The 16150-nt window shown below is 38.1% G+C and overlaps 1 protein-coding gene across 1 annotated transcript in view; it reads left to right on the top strand.

Moving 5' to 3' along the window:
- The window catches only part of PLD5 (phospholipase D family member 5), a 127020-nt gene that overhangs the window by 109667 nt on the left and 1203 nt on the right, over nt 1-16150 (top strand). Inside the window, exons 6-9 of the mRNA XM_063125639.1 lie at nt 4080-4277; nt 9488-9627; nt 11541-11706; nt 14730-14844. Coding sequence (XP_062981709.1) covers nt 4080-4277; nt 9488-9627; nt 11541-11706; nt 14730-14844 — 619 coding nt within the window. The remainder of the gene's footprint in view (nt 1-4079; nt 4278-9487; nt 9628-11540; nt 11707-14729; nt 14845-16150) is intronic.

The following is a 16150-nucleotide window of genomic DNA, read 5'->3' on the forward strand; positions in this document are numbered from 1 at the left end:
TTGTTAGCTGAAGCAGAATCTCTTCATTTGCATTTCTGCAAAAGACAGCTGCATCTCCTCATTACAGAACTGTATATAGTGAAAAGAACACCATATCAGTCTCTTACTGTTTTGAAGCTAATGAGTTTCCTAAAGTTATGGAAAGGCCCATCTGGCTCTTTTAAGATAAGGCATTTGTGACATTTAGTTCTTTTACTTTACATCAAATAAAACTTGGATAGAGATAAACTGTTTTCTTACGTTCGTACTTAGGATAATGTTACACTGGAATTTGATACACTGGAGTTTTATGATATGTCATGGGCATATCATAAGGGCCTATGATATGCCCATGACCTTGTTACACTTCAGTGCCAAGTTCCTTCCTGAGTTTTGGAGAGTCAAGACACAATATGTACCTTGTAGCTAAGGAACCTTACAAATAATTTTCCCCACCTGTGCTGACCAACTATATAATATGGTAATATATAACTTACAGGACAAGAATGCTAAATGAGAACCAGTTTAAAAGAAAATAAAACCCTTCAAATGAATGTTAGTTTTAGTTTCTTTGTTTAGGACTACAATATCAAATCTTCCAAAAACCATTCATTGCTTTCCCTCATATTACATGACATTCTGTAGTCTCTGAGATATGCTGCCTAACACGACTCTCTTCAGTGTAAGTATCTGTTTAGGCTGCATATCTCAGAGGATCAAACACCACATTGTTCTCCAACCATTAGGAATTGCTATATTACAGCTCTCCTACCCCTTGTTTTCTAGTACAACATATTCAGTGTTGACTGGGAATTGTTCAAATGAGTTAATGAACTCATTGGGTTGGATCGAAGTTAAATTAGTTGAACTTGGTATGCATTGAAATCAATGGAACTTAACTTAGTCTGGATCCAACTCGTCATATACAAGTTGACTGCACAAATAAATAATTGTGGACATTATCCTCAATACTGCATAAATGCTTTTGAGCATTATCCTTAATACAGCATTATTAATAACTATAATTAGACATTGCTTAATTTTTAAATTAACGTAGGCATTATGTATGTCCTTCTCAACATGGCTCCATTCCAGTTCTGAAATTGAAATTCAAATGATTAATGAGATATTAGCTTTTCTGCTGCAATTTGTACTGGCAAATAATAACTAGGTTTAGCTTGGCAATGAGATCGTCTCTTTACCATTATGTTAGAGCTTCTAAAATGTGTCAGTATATTAATTTATTACATTTATATCCCATGCTTCTTCAGTCGAAGTCAAAGCAGGCATACAGAGTTCAGGGCAGTGCCCAGATTCAGGGTGCTTAGATAGAGGGCTATTCGCACTAGTAATCAGAAGGTATTGTGCAGCTGTTCTATCATTTTATCCTTGATGGATTTTATGCTAAGGGGAAAAGATGAAAGTAGCTGTAAGAAAACACAGGAGAATCATGAATAGAATTTATTTATTTATTTATTTATTTATTTATTTATTTATTTATTACATTTTTATACCGCCCAATAGCCGAAGCTCTCTGGGCGGTTCACAAAAGATGGTGACCTGTGTACCCCCCTCCCCAGTAAACTTCCATGAATAAGGTAAGGCGATGGAGCCATAAAAGACTCATCTAGAAGCACCCTCACACTTGCTTAGATACAGCAACTGGCAATACAGAACTGGTATAAACTGGCCCCTGTTCTGTTGCTCTTTATTATGTATTATCTTTAAGCCTCTGTGTGTGTGTGTGTGTGTGTGTGTGTGTGTGTGTGTGTGTGTGTATCTAACTTTGCGAGGATTCTTCTTTCAGTCTCCCAAATAAACAATTTTCAATAGATGGTAATGAATCAATTTGAAGAACAGCTTTAAGACAACATTTATTTATAACAGATACTTTAAATGGAGAGAGAAAAGAAAATGTACAAGAATATTAGTAAATAAAGAACTGACTCACTAAGGATATCATCTTGTACACACACGTGTGGAAGTAAGCCCCATTAAACTATATACACCCAGAAGACATTTACGATAATCAGAGGCGGTCCTGTTCATCATTCCAAGATGAACAGACTGTCGTCACAAAGAACCTCGATGGTGGGCCTTCTCTGTAGTGGCACCCGCCCTCTGTAAAACCCTTCCTTGTGTGGTTCAGGAGGTGGAAAATGTAACATCCTTCAAACACCTCCTGAAAACATGTCTTTTTAGACAAGCTTTCCCTTGGAGTATGACTTATTCTGATTTTATATGACATTTTAAAAATCCTGTTTTTATATATTATGGTTTTAATTGTAAACTGCCCAGAGAGCCTTGGCTGTTGGTCAGTATAAATATGTAATAAATAAAATATAAATAAATATTGAGTAGACATGCGTACATTTACACTGTAAGTCTACAAACTAAAGAGGAGATATCCACTTCATAAATTATGAGAGTATAACCATGACAAGTGCATTGGAGATCCTACAATTGTTTTAAATATTTAGTTAATTATTCTTTTCCATGAAATATTTGAATAGAAAATATTCCACACCTCAGATACCAGCTTATATGGTTGTCTTGCAGTTCACATTCCTTATCTCTTTGCATATCCAAAAGCAAGTTGGAAAAGTCCTTATTATGAAAATACCTTATGGTCTATGGGATGACTTTATTTCTTCAGCAGTCTCTAGTTCTTCCCACTTCCATGCAAAAACATGTAGGCGGCCAGGTTGAGAAAAACCACATCCCATACATTTATGAGCTGGATAAAAGAAAGATTCTGTCATTGCAGCACTACACACTGATGGGACATGTTGGTTATTCTGAAAGGTTCTTTTCTGTGATACTGGTAAAAGCACAGGAAACATCTTCCAGTGTGGACCTGGCAACCTGAAGGGGAAATGTGTGTGCGTATCTTGCTATGCACCATCAATAAATCTACTCCTGATACTCATGGAAGGTGCCTCTGCCCAACTTTCCTCTTGCTCCCCTTCAGCCCCCTGCATGACAGCCTACACCATTCTGCAGGATCCCCCACCCCTCTGTGTAGCATTTTCAGGGGGCTGGAGGGGCAGCTATATGGAGGAGGTGGCATGAGTGACTGCTTCCACCTTTCCTGTTAGATGTGCCTAAGTATAAATCCAACCCAATAATTTTGGAGGTATTTGTTAAAAGTGGAATGGAAAATACAGCTCAGCAATGAAAAAAGTATAGCAGAAACATATAGTAAATCCAACAAAAGGACTGAAACTGCAAATTAGTTGCTAAGTGGGGAACACAATACATATTTATTAGTGCTTATATTAAAGTAATAAACTATGAAGTTGAACATAATTGAAACATTCAGTGAAATAATATTAGGGTGTAAACCTATGCTGGCTGGGGAATGCTGGGAGTTGTAGGAGTTTTTTCTGACTAAACATTATAGGACTGCACTATTATATTTAACTATCCTGGGTACTCCATTAAAAAAAATGCATTCATATGTCGATAAGGATATTTTCAGTAGATGTGTGCTAAGAAAAGTACTTCCCCCAGGGAACCGAGTAAACTGTACTCCAGAATCTGATGTTAGTAGAACAGCATGATTTCTTGACATCCAGCTGTGAACCAAGGTGATTCTTGTAAAGAAGTAAATTCAAAAGAGTTGTTGTTCTAATGACTGAAAGAACTGGAAAATAAGCAACATGCAATGAGTTATTTTTATTTATGTGTATTTAATCACTGTGTTCTATTTCCTGGACAGAAATTTAACTTCAGGAAAATTAAATCTATATGTCCTCCTTCTTTACTATGTTTTTAACATAGAACATGTTAGCCACTTACAAATAATATTTATAAAATTAAAGTACCTTTCATCTTGCTGTTGTTTAGCCTTCTTGTTGCTAATACTAAGGTATTTAGTATATTTTATCTGCCATCAACACATACATGTGAAGGCAGACAAAAGAAGTTGCATTATGTCTTAGACTAAAGTGCCAGCTTTATGCATTTATTTCACACTGGGGAAGCAGTCTCATGCATTTATCATCTTAAACAAAGCACTTCTGAAAGAATTGCATCGATTGGTTGAGATACTTGAGCTAGACAATGTGCTCTTACTGATTTGCACTTTGGCTTCACAGATGAAGGAGCTTGGTGTCATCATGTATAACTGCAGCTGTTTGGTGTTAGACTTACAACGGACATTTGCCTTGTACAGCTCATTAAAATCCAAGAGCAAAATCCCACCTGTTTGGTCTAAGAGACTGTATGCAGTGTATAACACTGAAAATAAGCTGACCCTCCAGTTGAACGAAACCAAGTCAGAAGTCTTTGTCTCGGTGAGTCTTTGTTGGGTTTGATGATTTGGAGAATATTTGCTGTTTGTTTCTTTTTATGCAGGGTGAGGAATATTCTTTATCAGGCTTTGAAACTATACATGTCAATATAGACTGAATTCATATTTACATAAAATAACTCACGTGTTCTCTTAAATGGTCTAAGTGGTTCCTGTGTCATTGCCTTAGAACTGATCTCTGATTGGCCTCTTGTTTTATTAATGATAAGATTACCACAATTTCTATAACTGCCATGAAAAAAGTACTTAAGAACAAGCCAAATCTGTGGTGCACAGATCTGTGACACACAATGGTATCTGGGTTGCATCAAAAGCCATTTCAGTTTTTAATGTTGCTTTGGAATTCTTCAGAGACAACTACAAGCCCCATAACCCATACAAGAAAATATGCCACTAATCATAATGATTTAATTTGAGTCAAGCATCTACAGGAATAATTGAAAAACATTCCCTTTCCACTGGCTACCCCTTTGCAAAGCTAAATGCTTATTTTTGCTTACGAAGGGGTGGGGAATACCGGGTAGGGCTAGTAGAGGGAATGTTTTTAAAATATTACCATATAGCATCAGCATTATGAGAAGCAATCATGACCATTTGTGATGTTAAGGATATGAATATAGAGACCTGTGCATTGGACAATTTGAATTCTCTTCTTCTGTTCTGCTTCACTTTGCCTTGCCAAGTCCTTCCCTTGCATAAACAAGGTGGTAAAGAAAATGAAAAGCCCATGACTGTTAGGTTGAAGTAAGATCTGATAGTTACTGAGCAGACTAGAGCAGTTTATTTTCATCCGATGAAAATGAAATGCCTGTGTTTGGTAGGTAGAGTGTAAACATTCATATCTGAGAAATTATCAGTTTGGTTCTTCTTTTACATAGAAAACCCTCCTTTAACTCAGTGTATCTGGTAGAGGCATTGATTCAGTTTAGAAATTACCATGCTTATGTATGGATTATTTAATATCAATCTAGTTATTATTTTAGGCAGGAACCTGTGTTCTTTTAGATGTTGTTGGAGTACAACTCTCATCATTCCTGATCATTATCTATGCTGGCTGGGGTTGATGAGACCTGGAGTCCAAGGACATCTGGAGAGCCACGGGTCCCACCCAAATTTTTAAAAACTTAGTATTTACAATTTTTTTAAATTACCAAATTTTATCCATCTTGGACCAAACCCCTTTTCAAGTAAGCTTCAGTCTCAAAGGGATCTGGGGCCAGTTCAAAATGGAGCACACCTATTCACCAGTTGACTCCGCTTAAATGTCATCAGCTTCACGAACCAAGAATTTCAGCCTTAGCTTATACTCAAAATGCTTTTGAACAAAGCAGTAAGTGACATATAAAGAACCTTGACCCTACTGTATGTTAGTTATTAAAGAAGTGGGCCTTGGAACAAAATGTTGCAACATGGAGTACTCCTATGCAGGGTTCTTGCTAGCCATCCATACTTGTTTCAAAAACACTCCATTCCATTTTCTATTCCTCTTCAAGAAGTCAATCATGTTCAGTTTACTCTGGGCTTTTAAGAGATGTGTGTGTGGGGGGGGGGGAGATTCTCCCTTAGGGCTCCCCCCTAAAGATTTTTCTATTGGGTTCCCCAAGCCTGCTGATACCTCCAGCTTCTTTGTGGATGGTACTGTTTTAGCTACATGAGCCACATTCAGACAATGAATTCGCTGTTAGTTTTTATAACTTATAGCAAGAAATCCTAAATACATTTTTTCTGGATAAAAATCAAATTATACATTCATTATCATGTGATAATGAAAGCTAGCAAAGGGAAAATAATGTCTTGAATACCTCTTCCTTGTTTTATGCCTTGTCCACATGATATTAAATCAGGATTCTCTCCCTTTAGCAACCATTATGGTACAGTTGCTAAGCAACAGAAAATCGTTTCCCTGTATGGCTGATAAACACAAAAGAACATGCACGTTCTATGTAAGGTCATGGAAGCTGCTGACTGTCTTTCAGTATTAATGACTTTACTATTGTTTGAATTATTTATTATTGCATTATTATCACTCACAAACATAGCCATGGTGTGACAGTGATATAACTATGACACACACTACATGCCAGCCTGGTATAATTTTTGCAGACAAGGAGGAAAGGAAATGGAATAGGGACTAGAAAGAGAAAGTAAAAAATGGGGGGGGGGGAATGTTGCTGTTATGTCTATCGCCACCCCAAAGAAGAGTACAGACAGGTATCACAGAAGTGCAGGAATGGCATCAGGAAGTCTAAAGCTGAGAATGAGCTGAGGCTAGTGAGAGATGCTAAAAGCAACAAAAAAGCTTTCTTCAAGTATGTGCATAGTAAAAGACAGAGGAAAGAAATGGTGGTTCAACTACTCAATGAGGATGACAAATTGATAACAAATGACAAAGAAAATGCAGAAGTGCTCTATTCATAATTTGGCTCAGTCTGCTCCTAAAAGTCGGTCTATGACCCCCCTGGTAAAAGTGAAGTACAAGCTGAAGGGCCCTGATGAACTGCATCCATGAGTAACGAACTTCAAAGTGATCTTATAGGCTGGAGCGCTGGGCTGAAAACTACAGAATGAAATTGAATAGGGACAAATGCCAAATTCTACACCTAGGAAAAAGAAACCAAATGCACCATTACAAGATGGGGGATATTTGTCTCAGCAATACTGCAAGCAAGAAATGTCTTAAAATTGTTGTAGATCACAAGCTACATATGAGCCAACAGTGTGTTGTGACTGCAAAAAAAGCAAATGCTATTTTGGGGTGTATTAATAGAAGCATAGTTTCCAAATCACGCGAGGTATTGGTTCCTCTCTATTCAGTACAGGTTAGGCCTCATCTTGAGTACTGCATCCAGTTCTGGGCACCACACTTCAAGAAGAATGCAGACAAGTTGGAGGTGGGTCGGAGGAGGGCAATGAGGATGATCAGGGATCTGGAAACAAAGCCCCATGAAGAGAGTCTGAAAGAACTTGGCATGTTTAGCCTTGAGAAGAGAAAATTTAGGGGAGACATGATAGCAAACAAGTACTTGAAAGGTTGTCACACAGAGGAATAATGTTACAGGAAGCCAGATTCTGGCTAGACAGCAGGAAAACTTCCTGACTGTTAGAGCAGTACAACAATGGAACCGATTACCTAGGGAGGCCGTGCGCTCTCCCATACTAGAGGCATTCAAGGGGCAGCTGGACAACCATCTGTCAGGCATGCTTTAAGGTGGATTCTTGCATTGAGCAGGGGGTGGACCTTGATGGCCTTATAGGCCCCTTCCCACTCTACTATTCTATGATTGTATGATAACACACATTCTCTGGGCGGCTCACAAAGCAACTAAATCAACATTAAAATACAATATAAAATCATAAAAATGATTAAAACTAAAAGAAAATTATTGATTTGATTTTTACTTCACATTTTTACCAAGAAAGTGGTGCTTAAGGCAGTTAATTAAAACTGGTTAAAAAATAATAAAACAAATACATTAAAAACACAGTTTAAAAAGCACAACACTAACAGAATTGATGGTGCTATGTAAATAATAATAATAATATAATAATAATAATAATAATAATAATAATAATAATAATAATAATAATAATAATAATAATATAAAACTGCACCCAACCCAACAGACCAGCTTACGTGCCAAACATCTTTGCCTGCCAGTAGAAGGACAACACTGTCCTGCCTTGGGAGCAGCCACCAAGAAGGAACTCTCTTGCACCACCACCAAACATTCCTTTGAAGAAAGGCCTCCCCTGAGGAACTTAAAACCCGTGTTAGTCTCATATGGGAGAAAGTCTTTCAGGTAGCCCGGTCTCAAGCCTTTAAACTTTAATCAGGTCCTTACCTGCACTTTGAATTCTGCCCGGAAATAGACAAGTAGCCAGTGAAGCTGTTGTAACAAGAGAGTCGCATGCTTCCTGTAACTGACCCCGTCACACAGAATGTTGCAGACTTGGCTTGCCACTGGCATAATAAACACATGGGAAATACATGTGTCATAAAATAACAGCTGACAGCAACAGCAACTGTCCTTTTCTGGTTTGTATGACCGCAGTGTGGTTAACAAGCCACAGCGGCTTGTTAAGTCTGCCACACATGCTAGTTATATAGCAACCGGATTTTCCTAATTACTCCTGCTGGCACGGCTTACTGTGTCATCCAAACACAGTTGGCATGGTTTGTTTGAGGGCAGCAACCCTCAAATAAGCTATGTGCTGTTGTTGGCTTATTTGAGCACTGCTGGCTCCCACCTCACTCTCCAAACAACCATGCTGCCCTGGTTCGGATGACATGGCAAGCGGGCCAGAGAGGGTAATTAGGGAAAACCAACTACCATGTGATTGGCACATTATGGAAATTAGCCACCATGGCTTCTTTCCCTTGCTCTGGTCATGCAAACCAGCTAATTATCTTGCAGAACATATCCTTGCTGCAGATATGATGGAGAGGTCATGACAACTGATTTGAAAAATGATGGATCTTGACAATTTTGTGATTTCAATAGCTCCTATGTAGGAATGCCAGGAACTAACATCTAATTATTTGTTTCTAACCTTCAAGAATTGGTGCAGAAATACTGATACCTTGTGGTGGTCTTATACTTATTAACCTAGTTCACATATAATGCTAACTCATGATTTATTTAGGCAATGGGTCGTTGGATTTTGGATTGTCAAAAAACCGTGGGTTGTTATTATGTGTAATTATGCCAGGCCATAGAGGTAGCAGGCAAGAGTCTTAAAAAAACTCCATATGCTCTACATGCAGTACTACAGCACTGCAAAGGCTTTTAGGATGCAGGGAGGGAGCAGGCGATGGAAGAGGGAAACAAATAACCAAAGAATTGAGAAAACAAACCTTGGTTTGTTTGATTGTCTGCTAGACAAAACCTAGGAAGGGCAATAACAATGGGTTAACCATGGGTTAAATAAAACATGGATTAGCATTATGTGCAAATCAGGTCACAGGTAACAGAAAATCTCTACACATCTGCCAGATCCAAACAATTCTGCATTAAGTGTTTGAAAATATTGGCTCATCATATAATAACTTCCTCAAGCTAATTTGAATGTAACTCCTACGCTTTACATATTTGATACTTATATGTATTCATTTTGCACTGGAGAAGGGTGAAAGGGTAAATAATATCCTCTGTGCAACTTTTAATGTAAGCTTTACCCTTTTTATCTTCACAGAATTCTCCCAAGCTACTGTGCCCTAAAGAGAGAGTTTTAGATATTGATGCTATCTATAGCATTATTGATGATGCTAAACAATTTGTCTATATTGCTGTTATGGACTATTTGCCTATTATCAATGTCACAAATGAGACAAGGTTAGTGAATGCCAGAAATATATATTTGCATGTGACTTTATTAAGAGGAATACACTGTTGCTTCTGAAAGCAGTGTTCTTAACAGTCTATCAACATTTAAGAAAGCTATTAAGACTGATCTCTTCCGGCAGGCCTATCCAGTGTAATTTTAGGATGTTTTAAAATCATTTTAGGATGTTTTTAAAATGATTTTAGGAGGTTTAACAATGTATATTATGTTTTAATTCAGTTTTATGTATTTTATATTTACTGTTGTTCCCCGCCTCGATCAGAATGGAGAGGCGGGTAAGATATTATTATTATTATTATTATTATTATTATTATTATTATTATTATTAATATTATGAGATTTCCTAGGGGGAAAGTTCAGCAGCCTAGCTCTTCCCTTGGAGATCAACAAGATTTAAAATGTGGGATCCAGACCAGTGGATTCTATGAACGAAGTTGATACAAATCATGTCCATTTTCATGTACAAAATGCTTGAATGCCATCTCATTTGTGAAAGGCACCTTCATTTATTGGATATGGGAATCTTTAGAAGGGGGAAGGATTTCCAATCCAGCTCCATGGGCCCTGCCACCTCCCATCCTTGGCCTGGAGATTTGGGGAGGAGGCCGGGGAGAGGAATTCCCATGTTATTTCTGACCAGAGATAATAAGGGAATTTCCTCTGCATGTCTCTCACCCTCCCTAAGAAAGGGCAAATAGTGTGAAGGGGAATCAGAGATAACAAGGGGATTCCCTTCCACATGGCTTGTGCACTGCTTATGCCCCAATTGGGATGCAAGGCTGTGCCATATGATGTCACAGGAGTGAAGGAGCTTTGGGGCTTTGACATCCAACATGCTGGCTTGGTCTGGGGGTGAGCAGTCGGGGGCCCAGAACAGGAGAGGTTGCCCACCCCTTCTTTAGAACACTAGAAGATTGGGCACCTCTGACATTCAACAGCAGAAGGCATGCAAATATGCTTTCTTTTTGTTTAGGAGACAACATTGACTTAAGTGTTCTGAAACTAGCATATTCCATTTCTCTTTGTGACCAGAAATGGATAACATGCCATTTGACATGCTGCTTATTTTCTTAAACTTAAGTTCTCAATTAAGTGTTTATACTTAACATGCCACTCACTCAAGGTGGAACATATGAACATCTTCCAATTAACAATGACTGCATGGGGAAGAAGGAATTATTTTCTGACATTGGATATGAAGTCCTAACATTAGGGCCATCTGCCTTCCGTAGGTGCTGTGAACTGGTGGTGGAGCCCTATGAAGTTCCACTTTTGGTGGATTCCTGCATTGAGCAGGGGGTTGGACTCGATGCCCTTATAGACCCCTTCCAACTCTACTATTCTATGATTCCATGATTCTATGATTTCAGTACTCATTTTTCTTCTTACATTTATACACATGTTCTTAAAAATCCCTAAAAATCCTCAATCAATATGGGATTATGTACTAGGTTTGAGCTCCTGGGCTCGCCAACACCATTGTAGTTGTCAATGCATGGAAGGTGACCATATCTCATTACTGGTCTGACCAGAAGAAAGGTCTCATACCAATTTTTCAGTTGCAGTTAGAACACCTCCTAGAAAATCCTAAAAATGGTCCTGTCTCATGCAGTTGGAGATAAGTTCTCAACTTCTATCATTCTCTGGAGTTCCACTCCTTTAGCCATTCATATGACTCAGGAGTCACTTGGACCCTTCATTCTACTACTGATGGACAGTTCCTCAAATGGAGTTTTAAGAAGAACAATCCCTCCCCTGCTCTGCTAATAGCAGACATCTGTAGATGAGGATCTTGTTTTATTTAATTTTTTTGAGCTAGGAAATCCTGGGTTTTTCTAACAAAAAAAGAAAAGAAAAAATAAATAAATAAATAACAAAGTAACACTGGATGCTCTCTCCATAGGTACTGGCCATATTTGGATGGAAAGATAAGAGAAGCACTGATTTTACGCAATATTAAAGTACAACTCCTCATAAGTTTCTCAAAAGAAACAAATCCACTCACATTTAGCTTTGTTTCATCTCTTAAAGCAATTTGCACTGAAGTTTCTGGCTGTAGTTTAAAAGTTGTAAGTATTCCTCATGATATTTTTCTATCAATCTATATATAGATATAGATATATTCCAAGTAAATTTCTTATGAAGACACCACAATTGACTTCAAATAAATAACTGAATCACACTTTAACCCTCATTGCTAAATATAACACAAAATCTTCTTTCCTGTTAACTCAAGATAATCATGGCAACCTAGTGCCAAATATCTTAGCTTACCCATGTAGTTTTCTACCCCACCCACTCAATTCATCTTCCCCGCTTAGATTGCATTTGGTTTTCATTTTGTCAGTTCAGCACATTCTGTGTGAATGCGTCAGTTCAGCATATTCTGTGATATGTGCCTCTTTACTTGATGCTGATAATATAAATTCTCAGGAAAAGGTCTGTATAGCTGAAAGAGGAGCATTTGTTGCAACTTGTACAGTTTTCCACGATTGCATGAATGGAAAAGCTGCCTTAGAATCTAGGTTCCATTCTCCATAATACACACAGGCCTCATTCAAATGTAATGTATTCAAATACTCTAAATAAATAATAATGGTTTAGTGTTACACAAAAGCATCTGGAACACTCTGGCTCCCCACTCTCTCTCCTCTCCTTCTCTGCAAAGAGGAGATCAGAAGCTCCTAACCCCTCATGTTGCCTGCTGGAAGGGATTAGGATTTGGCAAAAGTCCCCATCTTGCCAACCTCAATTTAAGCATCTTTAAGACCCACTGATTTCATGGGAGAGATTAAGCCATGGACCTATGTTACTTACCTTAAGTAGAATTTTAAGGCTGATCAGCAAAGTTATGTGAAGAATGTTTCTTTTTAATATTTCTAAATTGCTTTTTCACTAACTATCCAAACACAGTAAGATACAATAATAGAATACTACCATAAATATAGCAAAAAAAATGTCATACTCTACAATATAACCCCCTTATCTTTTCTTTAAGAAATTGTTTGTATATCCTTGCTGGATGTAACAACAACAACAACACACCCCAACACATTTGTGAAATGTATCATGGTTTTATTAGATTTGTGCATTTTATTTTTTGTTTAATCCAGAAGTTCTGTATCATGATTGTCACTCAAAGATTAGACTCCTATTCACAAATAGTTTTGGATTTATATAAAGCTGCACCACTGAAACTAGACGACTTCGCTACTTGAGCAGTTAGTTTAACTTGCTTATTCCCCTAACAGTCCCTGGAGTTTAGCAGGGAAACACTTGGGGGCTTACTTTCCAAACAGTTGACCCAAGGTAGATAGGTGGAATTTTTCACCATTGAACAGAATAGGCAAGTGTTAGATCTAGAAAGTAATGGGAATTATTTGGTAATGGTAGATCTGTTTAGAAAGGCAGTTTAAGTGGGGGGTGGGTGGAAAGGCAGAACAGAATGAGCACCAGTCCCACATGCACAAAAGGCTAAAAAAAGAAAAGAAAAAAACCCTCACCCTTCTTTTCGTAAAGAAAAGGTAAAAGGGTTTGTTCACAATTTCTTGCATAAAAATGCAGGTATAGCATATAGTTACAAAATTCCTATGCCTTTTAACAATGTGGTGCCAACAAGTGCCATTTGTGTAAACTGCAATTGTAATTTGCTTAATTCACACACATTTCAACTGTAAAATGTGCAAATTTGAATATTTGCAAATTTGTGCATTTTTGCAACCAGAATTTGCACAAATTATGCAAATTGGTGCAATTTGCAAACATTATTTGTACAACTTTTTTAATGCAAAAAATAATATAAAGAAATTGTGCAAGCTGACTGAGTCAGACCAACTGGTGGAAGATGGAATGGAGTTCCAGGGACCAAGCTGACGAAAACTCATCAAGCTCTAACCCCCAACTGGATTCCTCTGACATCCCTTCACTCATCATCACATAGTGGACAAGTAGCTTTCCTCAGAGGTAGCTTTTGGCAAGAGAGTGGTTGTAGGCTGTATTGTCTTAACAGATGTTGGGTAAGGCAGCTTCAGACGCCTGTCTGCCCTCCTTTTCCATTCAACATGTTCCTAGTTCTTAAAACAGGATAATTAGCTTAGATTTTGTTACCACCTTTTTTTCTTAACTAACGGGTACCAGAATATGCTCTGAGTTTGTATAATTCTGAACTATATAGTAAAGATTCCTGAGAGCTAATGTAGTTTCTAACATCATTCAGCAAACATAAAATAGTTGTTTTGGTGCTGATAAACCAAACATCTCATATATTGTTTCCAATACTACTCTTCAAAAACGTTGAGCCTTCCAACAGTTCCACCTTAAGAGTTTTTTCAAAATCTCCCTTTTTTCCTGACAGCTTACACCTTACATATTTTCCAAGGCAACCTATGCCGCAGTGTGTAGCCATCTTAGAACAGTTTTCTGTACAGGTTAGGCCTACAGAGAATAAGGATCCTTGATTGAACAGAAATTTCCAAGTGTCTGCAGAGACAATTGCACTAACTTTTTTTAAACAACATTTACCTGTGTATGTTTTTTCTTCTTGTAAATCTATATTCATAATGGCCTGGTTCATTTCAGGGTTGGGTGGGGAGACATGCATTAGAGCCATGCAGGCAGGTATTGGCACTGTGCTTACTTCAATCAGCTGCAGAATGCTGATTGCTGTTTTCCTCTGCTGTTGCTTTTGGATGCTTCCTCATAAGGGCAGAAATTCCCTCCCCTTAGGTTTTTGCTTGCTTAATTGCAGCAGCCTCTTTCTACCTACCTTGCCGCCTTGTAAGCCACTGCTGAATGTAATCACTGCAGTTTCATGACTGATAATTCTGTTTGCATAACTGGCAATTAGACACCAGGCTTTTGAAAATCAACATGTCCATTTCTTCGGAAATCTTCTAGAACGCAATCAACACTGACAAAGGGGTCTAGAATATGGCATTTCCCATAAAATCTTCATAAATTGCGATTTCTTCATGATCTTTTTGTAGTCTTTATATTCACTTTTTCAAATGTGATAGGCCATCCTCTTTATGTTTTCCTTCTGCAGTGCTGTCAAGAGGATAGTTTTCACTAACTAGGTCTCTCTTTAATGCAGAAATTCTTTGATCTTGAAGAAGAAAGTGCTTGTTTTTTTAAGGAACAGAAGAACTCTTCTGTACTCAAGGTAAATCGCAACAAATATGTGGTAACTGACAGAGCTGCTTATTTTGGTAAGTAAACCATTGCATAATCCAGTTGCAGACTGGTTAATACATGTTGATTGTAGCTCCAAATCTGAAGTAATCATTATTCAATAAAGAATTTGAAGAAATGATTTAGATAAAACTATTGCTTCTTAGTAAATGTTACTTGTGAAAAGTTAGAAATATATGGCATGTTCCATCACCCACTAACCCATGTTGCAGCTGAGACTAACAAACAGAAAATTAGCACAATTATTATTATTATTATTATTATTATTATTATTATTATTATTTATTTATATAGCACCATCAATGTACATGGTGCTGTACAGAGTAAAACAGTAAATAGCAAGACCCTGCCGCATAGGCTTACAATCTAATAAAATCATAGTAAAACAATAAGGAGGGGAAGAGAATGCAAACAGGTACAGGGTAGGGTAAGCAGGCACAGGGTAGGGAAAAACTAACAGTAGAAAGTAACAGTAGAAGTCTGCACAACATCAAGTTTTAAAAGCTTTAGGAAAAAGAAAAGTTTTTAGTTGAGCTTTAAAAGCTGCGGTTGAACTTGTAGTTCTCAAATGTTCTGGAAGAGCGTTCCAGGCGTAAGGGGCAGCAGACGAAAATGGACGAAGCCGAGCAAGGGAAGTAGAGGCCCTTGGGCAGGCGAGAAACATGGCATCAGAGGAGCGAAGAGCACGAGCGGGGCAATAGTGTGAGATGAGAGAGGAGAGATAGGAAGGAGCTAGACCGTGAAAAGCTTTGAAGGTTAACAGGAGAAGTTTATATTGGATTCTGAAGTGAATTGGAAGCCAATGAAGAGATTTCAGAAGCGGAGTAACATGGTCGGAGCGGCGAGCTAAGAAGATGATCTTTGCGGCAGAGTGGTGAACAGAAACCAAGGGACTGATGTGAGAAGAAGGAAGGCCAGAGAGAAGAAGGTTGCAGTAGTCCAACCGTGAAATAACCAGTGCATGAACAAGCGTCTTGGCAGAAGAGACAGACAAAAATGATCGAATCCTAACAATATTATACAGGAAAAATCGACAAGATTTAGCTACTGCCTCAATATGAGGAATAAAGGAGAGCGAGGAGTCGAAGATAAAGCCAAGGCTACGAGCTTCCTTGACCGGAGTAAGCGTAACATCATTGACAGTAAGAGAGAATGAGAGATGAGGAGAAGGTTTAGGAGGAAAAACAAGCAATTCAGTCTTTGCCATGTTAAGCTTCAAGCGACGATGAAGCAGCCAAGCTGAGATATCTGAAAGACATGCCGAGATACGATCGTGAACATCAGGAGAAAGTTCCGGAGATGACAGATATAGTTGTGTATCAT

Source organism: Elgaria multicarinata, chromosome 4 (genome assembly GCF_023053635.1).
Source record: "Elgaria multicarinata webbii isolate HBS135686 ecotype San Diego chromosome 4, rElgMul1.1.pri, whole genome shotgun sequence".
NCBI lineage: Eukaryota > Metazoa > Chordata > Lepidosauria > Squamata > Anguidae > Elgaria > Elgaria multicarinata.